This window comes from Arabidopsis lyrata (genome assembly GCF_000004255.2).
Source record: "Arabidopsis lyrata subsp. lyrata unplaced genomic scaffold ARALYscaffold_8, whole genome shotgun sequence".
NCBI classification, from domain to species: Eukaryota; Viridiplantae; Streptophyta; class Magnoliopsida; order Brassicales; family Brassicaceae; genus Arabidopsis; species Arabidopsis lyrata.
Genome location: NW_003302548.1, coordinates 1491506 through 1506080, shown reverse-complemented (window position 1 = coordinate 1506080; position 14575 = coordinate 1491506). Strand labels below are relative to the sequence as shown.

The window sequence follows — 14575 nt, the reverse complement described above, 5'->3', positions numbered from 1 at the left end:
GGTGAATGGTGCAATGGATCTGAAAAATCAGTTTTATATTCAGACTATTTTGTTTGAACATGTTTGCTTTTTTAACTAATTTTTCTGTCATAATCCAAATTTATTGATGAATGTCATCAATTTTTTTTATAGTAACCAAATTTATTGGGATTTCTATTTTCCACACTTTCTCTCGTCTTATTAATCCTTTTGGTGACTGCTTGAATAAGAAAGTTTGAATCTTGATTTGAGTAATGTTTTGGGTCCCAATGAGTATATGCAAAACAGAGCAAATGAGAATTTAATACTTTCAACTACTCACATTTAGTTCATAAGATCATCATCATCATCATGACATGGAGCTCACTCTCTGTCTTTCATTTAATTTTACTTCCTAACACATGGCAAATCCTCAACATCATTCTTCACCGTTGATTCGACCAAGCGAGATTGATCTCAGCCGTTAGATTTAAGTATCCTAGAATGAGAGGAACATGTAATGCAAATGTGGACCCTTCAGTTCATGGTTTTATGTTTGTTACACTATGCCAATTTCATTTCAAGGACTAGTCATTTTGTTTTTTCCACATGCATTGTACTAAAATAACCAAACAAGTTAAGGTGAGTTAATTAGCTTAAAGATGTTACTGTCTTTTGTTTTTTTTGTTCAACGAAAGATGTTACTGTCTAGTGGTTTAAATCACCGTGATTTTCATATGATGAATATATAGATACTTGAACCTAAAACCTATGGAAACTGTTTTCTCTTTTTTTATAATTAAAAAACTTCGGAGAAGTTTGAAGAAAATGAAGATAGTTTTAAAGTCCAGATTGGGGATTATAATATTGCACAATGGTAGCCTCTCAACATTAAATAAGATAGTCTTGAACAATGGAATAACAATAATCATCAAACAAGAAAATAACAACTAACTTTGGATTTAAAAATGAGACCACAAAATAAAAACCATACATTTTCAAAAATACCAAAAATTGAATTTGAAAAGAGTTCTAAAAGTATTGTTAGGAGTCTTGATTGATTAACCCTCAAATTAAAGTTTGTGGTATTGATAAAACTTTTTCAAATTTTGGTAGTTTTGAAAATAAATTTTGTTTTATGGTATTTAGAATAGTATTAGTAATCTTTAACTAATTGTAAACATTCATTAAAATCGCTCAAAAGTAAAAATTCATGATTCTGCATAAGGTTATAAAAGTTATAAAATCACATAATAATTGTATTATGTCATTTTGCAATTCCACAAATGCAGAAATCAGAGTTTTAGTTTATCTACATCAGTTTCCTTCTCGAGACAAGGTTTTTAAAAACTTTATCGAGCATTGATACTTTAAGGAACCAAAGTCAACAGCTCGATTTCCAAAGCAAACATTAAAACCGAACCATCACAATGCACACACACAAGTTGGGATTCAGAGTAAAGAAAATAAACAACATTGACACAAGTAATAACTCTCTCCACCATCTTTCGCTATGTCTCTCTCTGAATCATAGATCCACCAAAAATACTCAATTATTTCACATATATAAACACACATTCATTTACTTTTACATTTATCATCCAAAATTCATAGCCGCGTGAACATTTAATGCTTCTCCAACCGTTAAACAAATAAACTTTATAAAATAACATTTTCTCATTCTCTCCATATTCTTCAAAACTATATTATATAAACACATTTTTAGTTTCTTCACAATTCACAAAACATCTCTCTCCTTCTTCTCCCTTTCACTCACTATCTTGCTCTTAGAAAAAGATGGCGAGAATGTGTTTAATGATAATGATTATGGTTGCTATGACCATGAACATTGCTAAGAGTGATCCCATTGCACCCTGTTACTTCATATTTGGTGACTCTTTGGTTGATAATGGCAATAACAATCAGCTTCAGTCATTAGCTAGAGCTAATTACTTTCCTTATGGTATTGATTTTGCTGCCGGTCCAACCGGTCGGTTTAGCAACGGCAGAACCACCGTTGATGTTATCGGTAATTCTAACTAACTATATATTTTTCTGCTTCCTTTGCTTTTTTTTTTCCTACTGAAACTAATTTTACTATGTTTCTTTGAAAAAATAGCTGAGCTTTTGGGGTTCGACGACTACATTACACCGTACGCCTCTGCTAGAGGACAAGACATTCTCCGAGGAGTTAACTATGCTTCCGCTGCTGCCGGAATCCGAGACGAAACCGGCAGACAATTGGTAAAACTATTACTATTTCTGCATTTTGATTCAGCTCCAGTTTAGAAATTACGATGGAACTAGGACCATTTTTTACCGTTCGGTTCGACGAAATTTTTGGTTTGGTTTTATTTGGTTTAAATTAACTTCAAAATTTAAAAGTATAAATAAATTAGCCATCTTCCATTACTTTAATATGATTGAATCTATTTCTAACACATTTATAACTAGAGAGTTATAATTTAAAAAAAAAAAAATTTGGATTGTATTTGGTTCGTTTAATGTTTTGGTTTTGGTCTGGTTTGATAGATTTGAATTTGGCTTATCTTATTCAAGAGTTTCTTAAAATGTGACTAGTTCTTGTTATTGTTCCTCAGGGAGGTAGAATAGCATTTGCAGGACAAGTAGCTAATCACGTGAACACTGTGTCACAAGTAGTGAACATACTTGGTGATCAAAACGAAGCCTCGAATTACCTCAGCAAATGCATTTACTCTATCGGATTAGGCAGTAACGATTATCTCAACAACTACTTCATGCCCAATTTTTACTCTACCGGTAACCAGTTCTCCCCCGAATCCTATGCCGACGATCTCGTTGCCCGTTACACCGAGCAACTCAGGGTTCGTAGTACACTCTTAACTTCTATATCCTCTGTTTCTTTAGTTTCTTGATCCTCTAAGTGAGAGATTAAGGTCTTGATGTCTATGTTTCTATGTGTGTTTTTGTGGTGGAGCAGATATTGTATACCAATGGAGCGAGGAAGTTTGCGTTGATAGGAGTCGGGGCAATCGGTTGCAGCCCGAACGAGCTAGCTCAGAACAGCAGAGATGGAAGAACGTGTGACGAAAGAATCAACTCAGCAAACAGAATCTTCAACAGCAAACTTATATCTATAGTTGACGCTTTTAACCAGAACACACCAGACGCAAAATTCACTTACATCAACGCTTATGGCATCTTCCAAGACATTGTTACAAACCCTGCTCGATACGGTAACCGATCAGTCTTAAAAATTGTGATCATAGTAAATGTTTTTCTTATGATGATTTACTCAAACTTTTGTTTAAAATTTGCAGGGTTTAGTGTGACAAATGCAGGATGTTGTGGAGTTGGGAGGAATAATGGACAGATAACTTGTCTTCCAGGTCAAGCACCATGTCTAAATAGGAATGAGTATGTGTTTTGGGATGCGTTTCACCCCGGTGAAGCTGCGAATATTGTTATCGGAAGACGATCTTTTAAGCGAGAAGCTGCTTCTGATGCTCATCCTTATGATATTCAGCAGCTAGCATCTCTCTAAAGAGGGAAAGATCTTTTGCTTGTGTAAGTGTTTTGATAGTTCCTTCAATGGCAGCTGAGTTTTGGACTCAAGAAAAAAAAAGTGATTTGGTTTGTGTTATGTGATGTCATAACTGTTTATGTAATGATTTGGAGTTACTGTTTCTCTCTATTTTTTCTTAACTCTTTTATAAACTTGATTCTTTTATTACAAATTTGTTACTTTTCTCCATATGTTAAAACAAAGTGATCCAATGAAGTAAGTTACAACCAATGTTTTAAAAACCGGACCGGATATTGATTCGGAAATGTGGTTGGGTAGTTAGTTGGTTGGATAGATCAAACTTGATTTTTACATTTATTACAGTTTTAGATAGACTGACAAAATATTTAAGAATAAAAGGACTGATAAGAAACAAACATGTAAAACTAAAATAAAGAAGAAAAGAATATGATTAGGCTTTAGAGCAAAGTTCATAGTTACTCTCTTTTTGAGTCATCAAAGAGCGTTCAGATGATAAAATGTAAAACTCTACAACACATATCTTATCATCAAAGGTATATAATAGCAGAAATGAAATTAAGAGTCTATTCATATTGGGCCTCTAATCTTGAAGATGTGATAAACATGAAGCCCAATTTTGTGTGGTTACTTTGTTTGCCAGCAAGGATTGCTGATTGTCCAACACACAGCTTTTTATTATCTTCTTTCAGATTGTTATTTCTTTTTCTGGATAGAGAGGAAAATGAGCTCCTTGGGATTTTCAGTTGGAACTTGTTCTCCTCCAAGTGAGCAAAGAAAATGCAGATTTCTTGTGAATAATAGCTTAAACAAAGCAGAGACTATTAACTTGAGAAACACGCAAAAAGCTTCTTCTGATCCTGAGTTAAGTTTTGTCCAATTATCCTCATGTGGTAGAAGAGAAGCAATTATTGGTTTTGGTTTCTCTATTGGCTTGCTTGATAATGTTTCTGCATTAGCCGAAACAACTTCTTGTGAATTCTCTGTATCTCCTTCTGGTCTTGCTTTTTGTGATAAAGTTGTTGGTTATGGTCCTGAAGCTGTTAAAGGGCAACTAATCAAGGTGATTAAGTATATCAATAATATCTCAAATTACAATTAACTTTTTGTAATTTCTTTATGATGTTTGATGATTCTTGAAAGTTTATTGCAGGCACATTATGTAGGAAAGTTGGAGAATGGGAAAGTCTTTGATAGTAGCTATAATCGAGGAAAGCCTCTAACATTTCGAATAGGTGTTGGTGAGGTAATTAAGGAAAATATAGTAATTTTGCCAATACCTATTTGTTATAACATTATGTGAAATTCAGAAAACATATAAAACTGGTTAATATTATACAGGTGATAAGAGGTTGGGACCAAGGAATCCTTGGCTCTGATGGAATTCCTCCTATGCTTACAGGTAAGCTCAATTTATTTAAATTGAACATAGCATATGTTATTGCATACATGAAACTTTAATTGCATGTATCTTTGATAGTGATTAGCAATAGGCTTAGACCGTAATACTTGAGAAATTCCGAAAAAATCTTTTGAATATGCAAAAGATATGGAAAAAAAAACTCTTCGAAGATATTTAGTAAAGTCTTAGAGAAATTATGTGTATTGGAAACACACTTATTTTGGTTTGATTCTACTTTTTTTTTTTTTTTCGGCAAATCAAATATATTATATCATAAAAAGTTTTACATGATACATGAACCATTCATTTACAACCATTGACACATATAATGTGAACATGTATTAAAATTTAAAGTCTCCAAAACTACAAATATTTAAAAGTTTTTATCCTAACCTTTATAATTTTTTTACCAAAATATTTAGATTAGTCTACATAATGTTTGAAAGAGTGTAGGGAGAGGATCCTCAAATTATGATTAACCAAATCATTGACCCAAAACCAAAATGCAAGTATAATGTCAATAGAAACATTGTTATGTTTTCATCATTTTCTTGCTCTAATTTGTTTAATTTGGTTTCTTTCTTTCAGGTGGGAAACGAACATTGAAGATTCCTCCAGAACTCGCGTATGGTGATCGAGGCGCAGGTTGCAAAGGAGGTAAAAAGAAAAGCCAAAAAGGCTAAAACCCTTTCTTGATTAATTTATTTATCAAAAAATCTCATGTTAAATTGTTAATAATTAAATTTAATTAACGAAGCCTAAACTTGCTTTCTCGCAGGCTCATGCCTTATTCCTCCAGCTTCGGTCCTTCTCTTTGACATTGAGTTCATAGGTAAAGCTTGAGAGAGAGCTTTTTTGCTTTTGCTTTGCCTTTTCTGAGCCATCATCTTGTTCAAATCAACCTTATAGAAAGAAAAAAAATGTCATTTATTTTTCTATTATGTAATCATCAAGTGAATTTCTCAGGCTTTTTTAACTTTGTTTGGTTTTATACCTTTAAAATAAGAAAATTCAACATACCAAGTAAAACTTGAAACCCAAACTCAAATCCAGAGAGATAATTTTCAAACAAAAAGTTAGTCAAAAGGTCTCTGAAATATCCAAACGTCGTATAGTGTAGCTCCCGATTTCTCAGACACTAGAAGTAGAACGGTGATAATTAAGCTAACTGAGGAACTTGAGAAGCAAGTAGATGCAGCAGTAGAAGCACTAGAAAAGGAGCGTTAAACAGAGCAAGTTGCATAACCGACTTAGTTTGTTTAGGTATAGATAGAGAGGAGAGACTATTGTAGAGATCATCATGTGTGATGTGATCATTGTGTGGTTTTAGGGTTCAGAGTTTGTGTTTTATGGTTCTTGAATGATAAGAGATGCAAACTGTAACTCCACAATCTTATCAAACGTTTAGTTGGACTTTTATTTGATTGCATTGATTAATTTGAGGGATAAAAATGTGTAAAGTAACCTACTCGAAGATAGAGACCATAAGTTAACATACAAACTTTGAACCCTAAACCTTCTTGGAGGCAAAATATTGAAGAATATACATGTTTGAGATTAGTATCGGAGTAACAAATAAAAATGACTAATCATCAAGATTAATATCTTAGATGGTGACTAATTATAAAAAGTTCTGAGAAAGAGCATCTAATATGATTTAGTACCCAAATTACATTGCCTTTGGAGGACCGGCATGATTATAGATGAAGGTGCTAGAAGAGATGAGAAGATGATTTACTGTAGTATCTCTCTATTTTTAACGTTCTTATATCTGTAATGTTCTTGTAATATGTTGTCCAAAAATTTCTTACAAAATTTGGTATATTTATAAAAGTCACCCTTTATTCTCTCTATTTTGCCGAAGTTTTTTTGATGGCTTTCAAATCGGACCGATCACTATTCACAAGGTAATGATTGGTGTCTCCGATAGGTGACTCAGTTATATTCTCTTCCACATGAACCCAAAACATTATCCAACCGCGATCTATGTTGTTTTTGCTTTTTTCGAATCTCAAAAGATCAGAAAAAGTTATGAAGTCGAAGGTTTTCCGATGATGTTAGGTTTTCATTTCTTCTTGTTAAGGTTCAGCGAGTTTGTAGTTGTATTTATGTATAGGGATTTATGTTTTTATGTTCGGAGTTTTTTTTCCTTTCATCTGTTCTAATTTTTGTAAGCCAATTCTTTTGGGAATAAAAATTCAAAGAGAACAAGATTGTTTATAGACGCAAGTCCTATAACATCTCTCAATGATTAGAACAAGTAAAAAAAATTGGTTAATCACTTTGATGATTTTAAATGAATCGTCGACATATTGAGATAATTTCTTCATAATACCTAGACTAGTCTTTCTCCCATCAAATTCGGTGTAAGATATGTAACAACTATAGAAGATAGGGACCTTAGACCGTTTTAAACATGAAGGTTTAAAGTCACGCCACGTTAAAAAAATTTCATGAGATTTTTCTTTTGAGAAAACGAATTCAACTATTTTTTTTAAAAAAAAAGCAATAAACATAAAATGCAAAAAATACAAAAAATGATTGACTTCAGCAAGAAATCATATCTAGTTAATTGATTACATCACATGAAGAAAAATTAAAAGGAAATAAAACGTAAATCTAATTTCAAAACTGCCTTCAACAATCATCATGCATAAAAATGTAATGAAAGAAAGAAAATAAAATCCGATGTGGCTTCAAAAACCTCTTTGAACACCTCATGCACAAACCATTATTTTCTGGGAAGCGAAATACGAGATATTATCAGAGCAAATGAAAAGATAGTAAATGTCTTAGTTTTGCTATAATAATATTCAAAACAAATGATGGTAAAAGCACTAATGTTTTCTAATTTTTATAGGAAGTATCTATTCATATACCATGTATATTTTCTTGATCATTGTTTACATGTAATGAGTGATTCGTTTTCTTTCGTTTGACTGTAGAAGGATTTTAAGCAGTGGATATCTCAAAAGATATATAGATATTGTCTAATTCATTACATATCTTTTTTTTTTTTTTTAAACACAAGTCTTATCCATACCACAATGACTCTTATTTGGTAATTCCAAAGTCCTATACAATAATGTAGCTTTCATCTTTGATCATGAAATTTCTGATCATCTTTCTCGCAATCATGATTCTAACTCTTTTTATTCCGTATTAGACTCAAAAATAGGGTTTCTTACTCATCACTTAACCACAACTTAGCTGCAGAGAAATGCTAAAATATCTCAACACCTGCTTGTAATATACGTATCTCTAAATGTTAGAAAAAAAATTATATAAACCTTTGGAAAAATTGCTACAAGTAATACATGTTTGAAAAATCCATATACCAAGGCAACTGACCACATATAGTCTTTTATTGTGAATCCTTCGAGTTAAGTATTCGTTCCAAACAAACATCGATTCATAGTTAGTGTGTCCTTCCTTATTGTTAGACATATTCCTTTGAAGTGTATGCATGATGTGGAAGGAATAGCTGAAGAATATATTCCTTGTGAGATCAACAGTGCATAGCAGCCTCTTGTATCTATAAAAATTCCATGGAAGATAGAATAAAACAAAAACCAAACATGATTTAGAACTTGGATAAGTAACTAATCTGAAAAGTTAACTAGATAAAACAAAGTTCACAATAATCTGAAGAAAATTAAAATGAGCTCTACCTTTTCTGATACTATCTCTTTCACATATAACATATAAAAATAAATACAACAAATAAAAGTGTCCACTATACAAATAGAAGAGAAGAATACCTAGAAATAGTAAAAAGCAAAAAGTACTACAAAAATGGTCTGACTACAGACTAATAAGAAATGAAACTCTAAACTGCTGGAATATCTCCAACAACAATGTAAAAATTAAAGAGAACCTATAACGAATACAATCACAGTTACCTCAACAATTGTTAACTTGTCTAATTGAATCATGTGACACTCTTGACTCTTATTGTGCAGATCAAAGAGGGACACAATAGAGCGAAAACGGACAACAGAATGGTCTTATATACAAGTTTTGAAGTTTCTAAATGTAACTTAATAGATAAAGGTATCAAGGTACATGTTTTCCAATTTATAAGCAGAAGTAACATAAGAAAACCTTTTCTCGTCCTTAGAATAAGCCATATTGGATAGCACAGAGGCATGCAGAATCGTGATTATCTTGCTCTTTGCAACACCATAACCTGTGTGCCCACAAAGTTCACCAAGCTTACTTCTTTTATTGATTATCAGCATGTAATGGATAATCATAACTTAGCTGCTGAGAAACAAATGAGTTATGAAAAATTGATGAATAAATATATTGCGAGGAAGAACTAAGGACTACAAGATTGAAACTCAATGAATCTAAACAAGAGATTGAGAAATTAAGTATATATTAATTACATGTTTTTTCTTAGCAAAAAAAAACTATATATATATATATATATATATATATGTTAAATTAGTATTCGAGTAATTAACGAATAAAAATGACTAATTATCAAGAATTCTGAAAAAGCATTTAATAAAAAACGAGATATAATAAAATTTAATGTACATGAATTGAATGAAACCCAAATTACATTGCCTTTGGAGGACCGACATGATTATATATGAAGGTGCTAGAAGAGATGAGAAGATGATTTTGTATCTCTCTATTTTTGATGTACTTATATCTGTAATGTTCTTGATTTATGTTGTTACTTTATCTTCGTTTAATGAATATATCAGGTAACAAAAAATGTAAAAAAGTCTTAAGTATTTACAATGTTTTCTGATTTTATTGAATATAAATCTAAATATAATGAAGAAAGTGTCGGTGTTTCCTCTTGTCGATTGTGGGAGAGGCTTCCAAAACTCTAATGTTGGTCCGGTTTTTAATAGTTTTGTTGCAGATTTATTCTCTCTTTTTGCCGAAATTTTAGTGTCGGACCAAACTGTTATTCACAAGATAACTGATGGGTGCTTCTAATAGATGGTTCAGTTGTAATATTTTCCACTCGAATCCACGACATGATCCGACCGTGATCTATATTTTTTGCAATCTTTTTTTTTTAAAAAAAATTTTGGTCAGCTCAATTACCAAAGAAAACATAAACATAAGAACAAGTTCTGAAATTACAAGGTTTTCCGATAATGTTAAATTTTCATCTGTTCTTTTTAAACTTCGGAAAATTTGTAACTGTATGAATTTTTAACAATTTAATTTTTATGTTTGGAGTTTTTATCCTTTCGTTTGTGTCAACAAAAGATTCCCCTCATTTTGGAGTAAAATTTCCGAGAGATTCAAAGTTTCAACCTCACCGACATTTTTCCCGGGACTTAAATTCACGCCGGCTTTTTGTAGTGCTTTGTCTATTGATAAAAAAACCTTGACGCAAAAAAATAAAAGAAAAAAGGCATGAACTAAAAATACTATATATATGTTAAAAAAAGGAGTAAAAATTCTGATTATATACGTAACGTAACCATGATTTGTAATTTTGTATACGTACTAGGATATGACCCGCGGTACACCACGGGTTAATTATTTGATTTTTTTATTTTTATAAATTGATGAATTTATTGTGTATAATATTTTTTATTGTATACCGCGGGTAACATGCGTTGTATCTAAAATAAAAAATTTTAAGTTGTATTTGTTTTGTTTAGTGTTTAAGATTGTATAATTGTATTTTGATTTGTTATTTATAGGATTTCACCTGTGGTATATTGTCTCGTATTAATATTGACCCAAACCCGACCAAACATATAATCTAAAATGAAATTAAACATCATTTTGTTATTTTTTTTAATAACACTTTTATTTAAATGTCATATAATTCGAGTTAATTTGAAAGTTGCTTTCAAATAGTTTCCATGTATATTTTTAAATTAGTGTGTGTTTTTGGACCAACCCGTAAAAACAATTTATAATTGTATCTTAAAATACTAATTAGGATTTCACCCGTGATATACTGTCCCATTTTAGATAATTGTAAAAATTAAAGAAAGATCCGAATGACTCAATTTCGGGTCTGAATAAAATAACGACATGATTAAATGCTCAATTTGTTCTTAAAAATGTTAATATAGATTACACATATTTTTATTCATCGATTGAGTAATATATGTCCGTTTTATAAAATTTGAATTGTAACATATGCAGAAAAAAAAAAACTAAAATTTACTAACTATTTATATATTTTATAATAATTTAAAATAATATAAATATAAGATCAAATAAAAGTGAAATAAGAATCATATATTTATGTTTAAATTAGGTAGAGAGGTTTTAGGAAATTAGTGCAAATTTGTTATATTAGCATTAAATCATCATATTTGATTTCTTTATCTATAAAAATCGTGGAGAATATACCATAAATAAAGCGTTTAAATATAGTAATTAGTTGAGAAAGTATATATATTTTAGATTTTATTAATTATTTTCGTTTTTTAATTTTGCCAAAATTTAAGGAAAGATCCGATTGAAGATTTCCGGATCAAAATTAAATAAATTTGACCCGATTTGGGTACCCAAAAACTGCTGCAAAAATGTATAGTAAATAGAAGCTTCATATTTCTTCCCAAAAAATGTCATATTTCAACACAAACAACATTAATTACATTATATAATTAAGATAATTAGATTTACTTCTGGTCTTACGGACAAGGGACAACATTGGACATACGAACATTTTATTATTATTCGTTACACACCAACTTCATTACGGGAACGGAGCACATTTCTTCATCTCAGTTTCGATTATATCAACCGCTAATCCTTTTCCGTGATGAACCCAATAATCAGCCATCAGATTTTTCCTCTCCGGTCCCATAATCCCAACTCGAGACGTCTTTAAAGATTCCGTCGAGATTCCATACTCATCGTCACGTTTCTTCAATAGCCCTGGCTTGATCTTTCCCATATTCACGTCTTGTGGTGACATCATCAGTGATGGTGCACCTAGTGGCAATTTATCCCCTGAAATTACCAAAACACACACTCAAACTTTTTAAAAAAATTATTTTGAAATTGTCGGAGAAAAAACAAATCCTACTATATATAGAAATGTCTCTATTTGTATTATATTGGTAAAAAAATGTTCAATCAGATTTCTGTCAGATTATTTTTATATATCGTAACCAATGTATATATGTTTCAATAGCACAAAGAAACTTTAATCCAAGAATTCAAAAGATATGTATATATTAATTATTTAATTACCACGATCGGTCTGCCAAGTGCACCAAAACTTCCCATAAGTTTTGGCAATATTTTGAAGCTCTGGCTTAGCTACAAGCTCAGGGACCCTTGGAGTTATTAGAAGACCTGTTTGGATCTACAACAATAAGAACAAGCCTAGTCAAATCTGAAAAGTGCCTCCAGAGATATAAATATTAACCTTAAAGTCTATATAATAAACCAAACTGAGAATAACTGATTAATTAAAGCTTATATAGAGATTAACCTCATAGTCATGAGAGTGCCAAAGCTTTTGCTCCTCTGGCGCAAGATTCTTAAATAACCTCTCCGACACAATGTACTCGATCCCTGGCAGATGTAAATACGGAACACATGAATTATACATAATAAAATATCTTTTGAACCGAAAAAAAAAAAGCATAACAAAATATCTCTTCAAAATTTACAGGCAAACGTGTTAGACTCAATACCATCTATTTGATTATGTAAATGATGAAATAGGATCTTCAATTTGAATTATTAAAAAAAATCTAACATATTAAATAAGCCCCATAAAGTTTCCTTTTTGAATGCTATGCATGCATATAAATATGTAAAGAATGACTATGATACGCATGCATACTATGACTTCAAAATTATTTTTGTATATTGAAAGAATGTTGGTGAAAATAAACATATAGATACAGACCGATGAGATGGGGTTTAGAGGAGTCGCAATCGTAAACAGCACACTGAAGAAAGTCTTGGTTGAGTCGATGAACATAGAAATTGACTTCGATCTGACGGCTAGGATCATGACCATAACAAGCGAAAGAACACAAATGGAGACTCATTTGTTTGATCGGTTTCAACGATTGCATCATCGCCGCTCCTTTATCCATCATCACGGTCTTCATCGTCTTTGGATCTCCCGGAGGTAAGTTCTCTGCTCCGTCACGTGCCGGATACGCTCCCGGACGCTCATCGCTCGACGCCATTTTGATGTCAACACACAAAACCTACCACGTTTGTTTTGTTCTTATATTATACAAACTCAAATTATCTTTCATCTTGGTTTTTTTATAAGTGATGGAATGTGCATATGTTTGGTGTCATTGTTGCATGAGGAAATTGTGACGTGGAAGACTTGAGAGGGACACGTCATTGAGTTGTTAGTGGTGATGTGGCAGAAAATGTTGGGATTTGAGATTTGTAGATGACACGTGGATATGTTAATGATGGGGATTAGTCTCTGGACACTTGGCACTTTTAATTCGATTAGGATGACATAAAAAGTGAGATGGTTAAATTGGACTCAAGAAAATTCTTCTCTCTTATCGCACCTCTATCTTTTATAGAGAGAGGGTGATTTCCGGTTTACCGGAATTCTCTTCCGCCGTTCGCGGTTTTTGTTTGTAATATACTCAGTTTTCCGATTTTAGTCGGATTTCGGTTTTCCGTTTTGTCGGATCTTTCTCCGGTTCTATCCGGTCCTATTAGCATCCATCTTAGTTTTCTAAGTTTGGATTTTTTTTTGTTCCTTTTTCTACAAGGATTAAATCAACATCCCCTTGCGATCCACTCATCTCCCCGTTTCACCGTTGGCTTGACTCCTCTCTTCTATCGGAGTAATATCTTCGTCGTAGCTTCTGACTCTGTTGAAGTCGGCGACCTCTTTAGATCATAGGCGGAGCTTCCAATTCAAGAGATCGAGTTAAGATGTGAAGATTTTTGAAGTCTTCTTGAGGTTTCTTTCTCAGACGGGACCGGTGGTCTTCAATCAGATCGGCAAAGGCGAAATCTGTAGAAGGATGGCGGTGGTGGATGCTCGAAGTCGGCGGCGGCGCTGTGTCAACTCGTGGAATTGGCCGGCATCGACTGTTTCTTTTTCCTTCTTGCGTGTTGACATGTAGTGTTGCATGTGGCACCTTCTTATCTTAATCTTTCACTAATGAGTTTAAGATTAAGCAGTTTTTTATTCTAATTAGGGTTGCAAATGTTGGAAATGGGCTTCTGTATCTTACCTCCTTGTACTGCCCATTGGGCTTTTTACCTTAATGGACTGGCCGACAAAAAAAAAAATTGGACTCAAGATCTTTTTGGTCTGTTCTCAATTTTTGTATCTCCAGGTTTTACAATTTAGAATGGTGAGTTAATCAAATGGTTTGATCAATTTGATCCAAAACTTAGACTTTATGTATTGAAAATATATGAATTCAAAATATCAAAATCTAGAAGTTATGAAAACTAAATAATATAATTAATGTAGTTATCTTTGACGTAAAACGAGTTTTAAGAGGTTTATTTTTTTTTATTTTTTTTTTTACTAAGAGGTTTATTTATAGTTGGTGAATGCAACTAAATAATACAATTCACATAAATACATTACATAATTGCATAAGTTGGATCTCATTTATGATATTAATCTATATACATATTTTTGAAAAAGATTTTGAGATAATAATATTTGGTCACAATGAATGTAAATCATTTTTTTCGGTAGTTAACAGTTTTATACACCATTAAAACATATACAC

General features: G+C 32.0%; 3 protein-coding genes across 3 annotated transcripts; 2 read left to right on the top strand and 1 right to left on the bottom strand.

Moving 5' to 3' along the window:
* The first annotated feature begins 1426 nt into the window (after positions 1-1426).
* On the top strand, positions 1427-3688 carry LOC9301305 (GDSL esterase/lipase At5g45670). Its single transcript, XM_002865185.2, has 5 exons — positions 1427-1987; positions 2078-2202; positions 2559-2804; positions 2921-3176; positions 3261-3688. Exons 1-5 carry the CDS (start codon positions 1756-1758, stop codon positions 3482-3484), a joined length of 1083 nt encoding a protein of 360 aa, XP_002865231.1. The 5' UTR covers positions 1427-1755; the 3' UTR covers positions 3485-3688.
* Positions 3689-4150: 462 nt separating this feature from the next.
* On the top strand, positions 4151-5888 carry LOC9299539 (peptidyl-prolyl cis-trans isomerase FKBP13, chloroplastic). The gene is made up of 5 exons (XM_002865184.2): positions 4151-4547; positions 4638-4730; positions 4826-4886; positions 5475-5543; positions 5665-5888. The coding sequence occupies exons 1-5, from the start codon at positions 4209-4211 to the stop codon at positions 5727-5729; spliced, it is 627 nt and encodes a 208-aa protein (XP_002865230.1). The 5' UTR covers positions 4151-4208; the 3' UTR covers positions 5730-5888.
* A 5560-nt stretch (positions 5889-11448) lies between these two features.
* LOC9301304 (oil body-associated protein 2A) lies at positions 11449-13066 on the bottom strand. Its single transcript, XM_002863415.2, has 4 exons — positions 12748-13066; positions 12325-12407; positions 12081-12195; positions 11449-11837 (listed from the first exon to the last, which is right to left on the bottom strand). The coding sequence occupies exons 1-4, from the start codon at positions 13034-13036 to the stop codon at positions 11581-11583; spliced, it is 744 nt and encodes a 247-aa protein (XP_002863461.1). The 5' UTR covers positions 13037-13066; the 3' UTR covers positions 11449-11580.
* Positions 13067-14575: the final 1509 nt, after the last annotated feature.

Excerpts from the sequence above, each read along its gene's own strand:
- LOC9299539 (XM_002865184.2), top strand. The coding sequence starts at position 4,209 with ATGAGCTCCTTGGGATTTTCAGTTGGAACTTGTTCTCCTCCAAGTGAG. Across the intron at positions 4,731-4,825 it reads TTCGAATAGGTGTTGGTGAG|GTGATAAGAGGTTGGGACCA; the intron begins GTAATTAAGGAA and ends AATATTATACAG. Across the intron at positions 4,887-5,474 it reads AATTCCTCCTATGCTTACAG|GTGGGAAACGAACATTGAAG; the intron begins GTAAGCTCAATT and ends TCTTTCTTTCAG.
- LOC9301304 (XM_002863415.2), bottom strand. The coding sequence starts at position 13,036 with ATGGCGTCGAGCGATGAGCGTCCGGGAGCGTATCCGGCACGTGACGGA. Across the intron at positions 12,408-12,747 it reads CTCTAAACCCCATCTCATCG|GGATCGAGTACATTGTGTCG; the intron begins GTCTGTATCTAT and ends TACATCTGCCAG. Across the intron at positions 12,196-12,324 it reads GGCACTCTCATGACTATGAG|ATCCAAACAGGTCTTCTAAT; the intron begins GTTAATCTCTAT and ends TTATTGTTGTAG.
- LOC9301305 (XM_002865185.2), top strand. The coding sequence starts at position 1,756 with ATGGCGAGAATGTGTTTAATGATAATGATTATGGTTGCTATGACCATG. Across the intron at positions 2,805-2,920 it reads GTTACACCGAGCAACTCAGG|ATATTGTATACCAATGGAGC; the intron begins GTTCGTAGTACA and ends GTGGTGGAGCAG. Across the intron at positions 3,177-3,260 it reads TACAAACCCTGCTCGATACG|GGTTTAGTGTGACAAATGCA; the intron begins GTAACCGATCAG and ends TAAAATTTGCAG.